Genomic DNA, 10026 nt, shown 5'->3' on the forward strand with positions numbered 1-10026 from the left:
CTAGCCTGGGAACCTCCATATGCCGTGGGTGCAGCCCTAAAAAGACAAAAGACAAAAAAAAAAAAAAACTGCTGAGTATCCAATAAGTAATACTCAATGAGTTCCCTATTCACAGGAGACAAAAAGAAATATGGATTCCCCAAGCCCTAGACACTAGTCTCAACCTACTGCCCCCACTAAGAGTTTGCCAGAACTAGTAGGTCTGCCTTTCTTGGAGCCATTGACCGACAGAGACACAAAAAGCCTGGGTAACTCTGGGAATGCATCAGGGCCACAACTCATCAGAGCTGCTGAAACATGCTACCTGTTTTCTTCTCTTGTAGCCCCTCCCCAGGACAAACCACTTGGAATGGAAAGCCTGGAGCGCTACCAGAGGTAAAACTAGGTGAAAGAGGCAGGCGAAGACTTCTGGCCCCTCGAACAAAGGGCTGAAGAAGGCTGGGGTAGCAGCAGAGGCAACCTCTCAATGCCTCGGTTCTGATCTTCACTGACACTTGGTTGGGTAGAAGAAATTAAATTGAGTTCTGGTACCTGGGTCCTCCCTGGGCAAATCATTAGAAGCTGACCTGGCTATCCAAGTGACCACCCCCTTCCCTGGCTCAGACTTTTGGTAAGAGCGGGCCGGGATACCCACTGGGAGGGAAGAACATGGCTAGATGCTTCCCTCCATTGGCTGCCTCCTGCATGGACCACACCCTGGGTTTGAAGATCACTCTTAGTTGAAGTTTGACAAAATAAGTTGAAATTATAAAGAGCTATCTGTAGATAAATTTTAAGTTAATCAAGACAAACCCGAAGTTATTCCCTGGCATGCTCAAAGGATTTGTGTGCTTTTACTTATTAATAGGCCAAAGTCCCTCCAATTCCTGCAGCTGCTATCAGGAGTTCATCTATAATCTAAAACATGGGCAGGAAAAGTTGCATCTTGGCTACCTTTGTGACATTAATTTGGTGGTATGCTGGGCTAGCGCATTCCAGCTTATAAAAGCCAATTGTTACACTTGCATTTTGAGAGCTGGTTGTTAGACACAGCCGTTATTTAACATTAAATCCTAGAAATGATTATCTTCGTTTTTAGTGGAATTTAACTACAACTCCTCAAAACTCACCACTCCCTAATTGTTTTTAAACCTATGCTCTTGAGGGTGTGTGTTGTATCTGCAGGGTAGACATACCACGTAAAGGTGGGCTTCTGTGTGTGTCTTTCCAACTCCACTTTCAGCGTTGTTAGCGGCTTGAGATCAGCCACGGTGGGGGTATTTACACCATAGAAATTGGCAAAAGCTATAACCGGTGGCTTTATTGTCTCCCTGGAGAGCCATTTGATAAAGATACACCAGCATACCACTGCTAGCTATTCATGCTAATGGGTCCAGAAGATGCCTGGGAGGATGGAATGGATGTTCGGCTTTCCTTACTGCTTATGTAAAAGGTATAGAAATAGCATGATGACTTTCTCAAAGATATCTTACTTTACATCTTCTATGGGGCGGGGGGAACTATTTATATATACCATGTCAAAGTTCTTTATAACAAAAAGCTGGACTACTGAACAATTCAGGCTGTGCGGTATACTGAAAGCTATGTCTGTCCAGGAGTGTCACTTCCTGTCCAGGTCAGATCTGGCAGTAGGATGGAGAGAGCAGGCAAACTCAGCAGCTTGGCGGGGTAAGAGTGCCGAGACTCCTGTAAGTAGTGAAACGGCTGTTGACAGCGGCTTGTGTATTCGTTTACCTGCACTTTGTGTAAATAGATGTATAAATATCCAAAACAAGTGGCCCATGGTTCTCAGTAGCCTGTCCAAATGGTGTGTTTCACAGGCCCCACACTAAAAGGTTTATCCTCGAACTGCAGGCATCGTCTTATAAGCCAGCTCCACCTGCCATCGTCATGGTACAGAGACGAGACTGGCCCTAGAGAGATCTGGTTCAAGCACCTTTTAGTTGTGTGGCCCTGGACAGATCACTGAGGCTCTTCCAGCCTTGCTTCTTTTTGTTTTTAATCTGTAAAGAGACATTTCTAAAAGAAACTTGCCCTACCTCAAAGGAATTCTGAAAGAATTAAGTGACTTTGTGTAAAGGGATTATTATATGCCTGACATAGAAATTTGCTTAACAACTGCTAGCCATTTTTATAACATCCCCATAGCAGTTTGGAGATCGTTCATATGTTTGGTACGTATTTATTGTAAATCGAACAGATCCAAATGCTTTTGAAAGCTGGTGGTCTAGGCAGCTTGGCGCGGTAAGAATGCTGAGTTTTAACTATGTCTGTAAATACCTAAAAGTATTAGATGGCCGCCAAAATTACATGTGCATTCTAACCATAGCGAGTAACTAACCTGGGAGAATAGAAAGCAGCTATATTTTTCTTGTGGTTTTTCAAGAAAACATCCTTTTTATACAGTTAGAAGAATCAATGGCTCCATCTAAGGCGATCATGATTAATTTGTGACTACAGAAAACAAGATGGAAACAGATCTAAGAGTACCTTTCCTAAAATAAAATATTTTAAATTGAATAAGCGTGTTGTCCATTCTAAAGGACACGGAACCTTTTATATAAGCTCAGAAACAAATGACCAGGTGTTCCCTGAAGACAGACCATTCTCATCCTATAGCTTCATGTGGCTGGTTTTTTAGAAGAAACAAAACTCCCAGAGAGGATTGAGAACCACTGTTTCCTCTTACATATGATCAAAATAAGGGAAGGCAGCTAGGTTTTACACCAGGCTTCAATAGCAGTTACACAGCAAGGAGGGCTTTTTTCCTGATCTCCTTCTTGGAGTCGCCCTGTTCCCAGATTTCCCTAGGAAATCAGCACACCTGATTCACAAAAGGAAGACACAGTGACCTAGAAATCTTTTAGAAAATTCATTTATTTATTTTTTTACAATGATTTTTATTTTTTCCATTATAGCTGGTTTACAGTGTTCTCTCAATTTGCTACTGAACACAAGGTGACCCAGTTACACATACACATTCTTTTTTCTCACATTATCATGCTCCATCATAAGTGACTAGACATAGTTCCCAGTGCTATATGGCAGGATCTCATTGCTTATCTATTCCAAAGGCAATAGTTTGCATCTATTAACCCCAAATTCCCAATCCATCCCACTCCCTCCCCCTTGGCAACCACAAGTCTGTTCTCCATGTCCATGATTCTTTTCTGTGGAAAGGTTCATTTGTGCCATATATTAGATTCCAGATATAAGTGATATCATATGGTATTTGTCTTTCTTTCTGACTTACTTCACTCAGTATGAGAGACTCTAGTTGCATCCATGTTGCTGCAAATGGCATTTTGTTCTTTTTTATGGCTGAGTAGTATTCTACTGTGCGTATATATACCACATCTTCCTAATCCAATCATCTGTCGATGGACATTTGGGTTGTTTCCATGTCTTGGCTGTTGTGAATAGTGCTGCAATGAACATGTGGGTGCATGTGTCTTTTTCAAGGAAAAGTTTTGTCTGGATATATATATGCCCAAGAGTGGGATTGCTGTGTCATATAATAGTTCTATATATAATTTTCTAAGGCACCTCCATACTGTTTTCCATAGTGATTGTACGAATTTACATTCCCAACAGTGCATTTATTCATTTAAAAAACTTACTGACCACCTGCTGGGTTTAAGGTGCCGATCTAGGGGAAGATACAGCAGAGAATGGGATAGAAGTCCCGGCCTCACAAAGACAGGAAACAGGTAACATGTCACAGGGTGAGTGAGAAGAGTAACGTAAGGAATGTTCAAAGCAGGAAAGGGGGCTTGGGAAGAGGGATGTCAAGAGATGCTCTGAAAGGCCTTTCTAAAGCTGTACCCTTTGTGCAGAAACTGAAATGAGAGGCGAGAGCAAGCATTGAAGGACCTATCATCCTTGGACCTCCAGTCAGCACCTACCCCAACACCCAAGGAGATCCTCTCAGGCAGGGGACACAACAAGTGAGAGGGCCTTTTGCTGAATATGCTTATGGTATCTGAGGAACAGTGAGCAGGCTGGTGTGGCTAAGTGCAGTCAGGAAGGGGAAGGGTGGCAGGAAATAGGTTGGAGTGGCAGCTGGGGGCAGATCATATCAGCCATGGTAGGAATATGGATTTTCTTTGTTATGGGAGGTTATTGGGAGAGTTGTGGGCAAGCAAGGGACACAAGCTGCTTTACAAGTAATACTTTGGTGGTTGTGTGAAGAAGAGACTAGGGGGGTGGGGTCAAAGATGAAACCAGGGACACCAGAAAGGGTACAGTTGCAATAAACTAAGAGATGATGGTGGCTTGGACAATGTTGATAAAATCAGTAGTGAAAGTGGGTTAAAGTATATTTGGAAGTCAAAGTGACAATTTGCTGATAGATTAGGTGTAGGACATGAGATGGGCCTCAAGGATAACCCCAAGGCATTTGACTTGGGTAATGGGTATGTGATAAGGCCATTTAACACTGGACGGCAGAGGTCGCTCAAAAGTTGTCTCAGGACATGTTCATTTTACGATGCTCTCTTGGCTGTCAGGAAGGCTGATAGAGGGAGTTCTCTTTGTGGTACAGCAGGTTAAGGATCCAGTCTGTCACTGCAGTGGCTTGGGTTGGTGCTGTGGCGCAGGTTTGATCCCTGGCCCAGCCAAGGAAGCAAAAAAAAAAAAAAAAAAAAAGGCGGCTGATAGATATAACATCTAGAGCTTCAAAGAAGAGTCAAGCCTAAAGATACAAATTTCATGGTCACCTACTTTAGAGTGTTTAAAGCTGTGGGAATGAATGAGATGATCTAGGGAGCGACTGTAGAGAGAGACTGCAGATTGAACCTTGGGGTTCTGCAAGACTGCGAAAAAACAGGATCCAGCAGATCGAAAGAGAGAAGCACCCAGAGATGCGGGAGGAAGTTCAGGAGAGAATGTGGTTTCCTGGAAGGCATGTGAAGACTATCTTAAGAAGGAGGAAGTAATCAGCGCTACCACAAGGTCCCCTGTGGACAGAGCATCTGCCAATGAATGGGTTTGGCAATATGAAGGTGACCTTGACTGGAGAGGGGTTTCTATCAAAGGATGCTGAATTCAAAACACATGACACTCCTAAAAATCAACTCTGATGTCCCAGCAACCTCCTTGACACCAATGCTTGCCACCTAACTTGCACACCTGTTAGAAGTGATTGTTCTGGAGTTCCCTGCTCAGCAGGTTAAGGTATCCAGCATTGTCACTGCTGTGATGTGGGTGCAATCCCTGGCCAGGGAACTGAAGTTCTGTATGCTATGGATGCAGCCAAAAAAAAAAAAAAAAAGGAAAAATTATTGTTCCTGTTTCATTCTTCAGTATATAATGTCCTCTTATTGTAGAGTTATTCCAAGGGAAGGCAACTTCATGGACTCCCTTCAGTTACAGGGTCTATCCAGCAAGCACAGTGCTTTGCGGTGACAATGTGAAATCTTATAACCGTTAATGATTATCTCCTACCTAATAACGCCAGCCCTGGAAAATTACCCAATATTAGGAGTGAGTGTATCATGACATGCGTCTATGAAACACCAAGTAATTGCAAAATAGACATTATACTTCTCCAAAGAGGATGGGTCAATGGTCAGAGGTAAGAGGTGGATGAAACAGGCTTTGTAAACGAAAAGATTTAGAGCTTTTGATGGTCTAATACGTGTTCTGACTCTCCAGGAGGTAGAGACCCCATTTCCCAAACTTATTTGCCCTCATGGGACTACTGCTCTAGTTAACACCTTTAAGCACATTGGTGTAGGAGAATCCTCACAAGTGGTAACCACCCAACCATGCTGAGCATGGCCTCACCATCCAAAGGGGCATCTCACCAGGGCGAGTGGACTGCTGTCCACCGCAGAACAGTCTTCTACTCTAACTTATTTTCACCTAGATATGAAGCAGACCACGGATTTTGCCACTGTTTTTTTTTGTCTTTTAGGGCCAAACCTGTGGCATATGGAGGTTCCCAGGCTAGGGGTCTAATCAGAGCTGTAGCTGCCAGCCACAGCCACAGCCACATGAGATCCGAGCCTCTGTGACCTACACCACAGCTCACAGCAACGCTGGATCTCTAACCCACTGAGCAAGGCCAGGGATCGAACACGCGTCCTCTGGATGCTAGTGGGGTTCATTCACCACTGAGCCATCATGGGAACTCTGGATTTTGCCACCTCTTAACCCAACTTGTCCCTGTGCATATTTTATCAGCCCAGTTCTGAAAAGGCCTACCTTTGCTAAGTGAGTTGAAGTCTCCAGTTTCTAATCTCAAAAACTACATGAAGAAACAGGGCCTGGAGCAGAAATAAGCCACGGTTGCTGCTTACAAAGGGCTGAAACAAAAGAATTAATTAAAACTTTGAAGCCTTTATAAAAATGTAAATCAATTTTATAAGTAAAATAAAGATTTCACATGGCAAATCATTTTTCTAGCCAGTCAGTATTCTTTTAATTCCTTTTTATATCAACAATCACTTTACAATTTCCCCTTTTTAGTACCTACCTCAACCCAGGCTTGAAGTGTTTTAATGCAGATGCCCATCAAACAGTTGAAGGCCAGGTTTTAGTGACAACTTTTGGGAAAGCTGAACTTTCCTTACCCACACTTAGCATAGATGAAAATATAATACACAGAGACTACCCCAATGGATGTGGAAGGAGGGAAGTAATCAATGCAGAAAGTCATTTTGTTAAAAATATTTATTTAAAAAAATACAATTGTCCATATCTAGTTGCACATCTATTAACATATCTCTATAATTTTGGACTTTAGTAAATTTGAAACGATGCTTTCTTAAAGCCAGCTTGCCATTATACAAAGCAAATTCCTCTGTCAGTTCTTACATAAAATAGTTTAAGTGTATCATCTTTCTAAAAAGATTCATGTCATTATAGAATTTAATAATATTTTTGCATAAAACAAAGCGATAGAAAAAAAAATCACCTGATTGGTTATTCAGAGCAACCCCTTACTATGTCTGGAGATGCACTGAGTATCAACTACACTTTTTCCTCTTAAAAGCAGCATGTTATAAAGCCCTCAAAGTGCTAGAGCATTCTCTTCCTCAACCAACCTAAACTCTAAAGTTTCTTTGCCGCACATGCATGCATGTAGAGCTCAAGGCTCTGGCTACAGACACGCTAATCACCCTAAAACAACTTCCCTTAGATTCCCAACAGGTTAAGTCAGACTGCTTAGCGAGAAGATGTGGCAGTTTCTCTCCAGTTGCATCAATAATAATGTCATTTTAATAAATGTTAGCAGTTACCATCATTTGAATTGCTTTTTTAGAAAAAGAAAGAAAAGCAATGTTAATACTTTGACGGTCTCCCTAATATAAATTACACTGAGATTAATCAAAACAAGTTAGGAGTTCCCATCGTGGCTCAAGGGTAACGAACCTGACTAGTATCCATGAGGATGCGGGTTTGATTCCCTGGTCCCACTCAGTGGTTACAGATCCGGTGTTGCCATGAGCTGTGGTATATAAATCACAGATGCAGCTCAGATCCCATATGGCTGTGGCAAAGGCCGGCAGCTACAGCTCAGATTCACCCCCTTGCCTGTGAACTTCCATAGGCTGCAAGTGCGGCCCTAAAAAGACCAAAAAAAAAAAAAAAAATCAAGACGTTATTAGTGACACTGTAACAGTAAATGCAGTCTTTTGGGTAGGTATGCACTGGCGTATGTAAGTATTCTATTAATCCAAAAGTAGTGGATACTAGATATTATGAGAGATAGATAGATTTCAATAAACTAAACCGGAGGGGAAATGTACAATGAAATAATGATCTTCTCAGGTGAATGGCTCGAGGTTTGAGGAAAGCACCTTGACAAGTTCTTATTACCAGGGAGCCCAAACTTAGGCACTGATGTACCAGAATACATCTCTGTGTTAACACCATAGCAGACATATGCTTTTTTTCTGATTTATAGATTGGGTGGATGAAAATCAAAAGTTTAACATTAATTTTCAAGTGATGTCTACACTTGATCCACTAGAGCTCATAAAAAAATTATTAGTCTGTTCTTCAGAACACAAAATTACATGCTTTTTTTGAAAGCCAGCTTGATTATCTGGTGAAAAGGGCATAATTCTAAGAAACCAATTTTAGTTTATTTTATTTGCCTCAAACCAAAGCCAAGCCAACGAGTAGCAAAATGACAGCACTAAGTTTCATATTTAATCTTTCCTACCCACAAAGATAAATGAAACTGCTAGAAGGTAAAAGTGAAGAAATACATTTGACTGCAATTAGGAAAGCTCTAATGGCCAAACCAAATAAACAGGTCTCGAGTAATCAAAAACTAACTACTCATTTCTATCTTTACACAGATGTATCTCAGTTAACTTCAGTAATACTGAACAGTGCAGTTCATACAATATGCTACATTATCTCATAAGCAATGAATGTAACGTACACATAAAGGCCACTGGTAATACTGCCATCAAAAAAGTATGAAATGTCTTAGAAGGGACTGTGTCCCCTACATGACAGACAAGAAGCAACAATGATTAAACAGAAAAGAAACAAAGCTGGCGAGTTCACAAAGTTGAGTAAAATCCACCAACTGCAAAGCATTAAAGGGCAAACCTTTCTACAAAGCACATCAGTAAAAGCTTGTAAATTATTTTAAAATCTCCTAGCCAAAAGAACATACCTTACAGAGCCTAGACCGGCTCACTGGGGAATCCATTTAGCCCCTCTCCAAACAGTCTTAAATTCCAGAAAACATTAACAAGGAAGAAGCCTTAAATCCCTGACCCTCAATATCCGAAAGCTGAAAACAAACAAAATCATCATTAAGTGCTTCCAGTTATTAAAAACTACAGAGTGCTAATAACGGTGCCCTCCCCCCCCCACCCCGCCAAAGTGCCAACTGATTTCATATCAACCTATGGCATTCCCACCCCTGAACTCTAGGCAAGCTTGAATGATGCCACTGGCTAGAACCCAGGTCCAGCCACGGGGCACCTCCCCACCCCCACCCCGTCCAGAAGATCCCAGGCCTGTCCTCACAGGGCTCATAATCCTTGGAGGGGACAAGAACCAGAATGGGCCCTTATGGGAAACAAGGCAAAGTTGAGAAGAACATTCAGCCCAAGATACGCTGAGGTTTTCTGCTAATGCTTATTATGTACAGTTCAAAAGGATAAATGAGGCTACAAGGCCAGAATTCCTCCAGTACTATGTCTATCATGGTCAAATCTGTATTTTAGAAACACAACTTTCAGGATAATCCTCCTTGCTGAGAAACCTAGAACCCAATGTAACAAGAATTTTACACAAAGATAAATGTAGAAATTTTAAGAAAGAACATCCTTATGTGCTCAGTACCAACATGAACATAAGACAACAGTTTTAAGATGACTTTGCTTAGAGTATGTTACATGGAGCTCTGTACAGTATTTCTAAAACATTGACAAGCAATTAGTTTTTAAGGCCTATGATTCTATGTATTTAAAAAAAAAAACTGAAATGTGCGAGGCATTAAGTTTTTAAAAAGTGGCAACTGCAAAGTGCGGCCATTTTTTTTTTATTTTTTTTAAGTTCGAGTATAAAATAGCCTAGGAACCATCCTAGACTAGGATGAATATATGTTCCCTCTGAAAAATAGACTTATTTATACACATACACACAAACATATACTCAGTCAACACATCAATATACACACACACACACACACACACACACAAATATGCACTCAGCTGGTAAATCAGAATGACTTAAGTGCTCTAGTCTCCCAATTAAATATTTTAGAATAAAAATTTTAACCTCATAAAACTTCCTGATGTATATTATACTCAAAAGATTAAAGTTTAGGAGACTTACACTGTTTGATTGTATCCTTCAGAAATACTCTTTTTAAAGGTTTCATTTAAAATGATGTTAAGGAGTTCCTGTCGTGGCTCAGCGGTTAACCAACCCAACTAGTATCCATGAGGACGCGGGTTCGATCCCTGGCCTTGCTCAGCGGGTTGAGGATCCAGCGCTGCTGTGGCTGTGGTGTAGGCTGGCAGCTACAGCTCTGAATGGACCCCTGGCGTG

The 10026-nt window shown here is 41.4% G+C and overlaps 1 protein-coding gene across 1 annotated transcript in view; it reads left to right on the forward strand.

Annotated features, from left to right (window-relative positions):
- MFSD4A (major facilitator superfamily domain containing 4A) overlaps positions 1-2520 on the forward strand; it is a 40998-nt gene extending 38478 nt beyond the window's left edge. The window contains exon 10 of the mRNA XM_047752858.1: positions 324-2520. Within this exon, the coding sequence (XP_047608814.1) occupies positions 324-379 (56 nt within the window). The 3' untranslated portion in view covers positions 380-2520. The remainder of the gene's footprint in view (positions 1-323) is intronic.
- The last annotated feature ends 7506 nt before the right edge of the window (positions 2521-10026 follow it).

This window comes from Phacochoerus africanus, chromosome 11 (genome assembly GCF_016906955.1).
Source record: "Phacochoerus africanus isolate WHEZ1 chromosome 11, ROS_Pafr_v1, whole genome shotgun sequence".
NCBI classification, from domain to species: domain Eukaryota; kingdom Metazoa; phylum Chordata; class Mammalia; order Artiodactyla; family Suidae; genus Phacochoerus; species Phacochoerus africanus.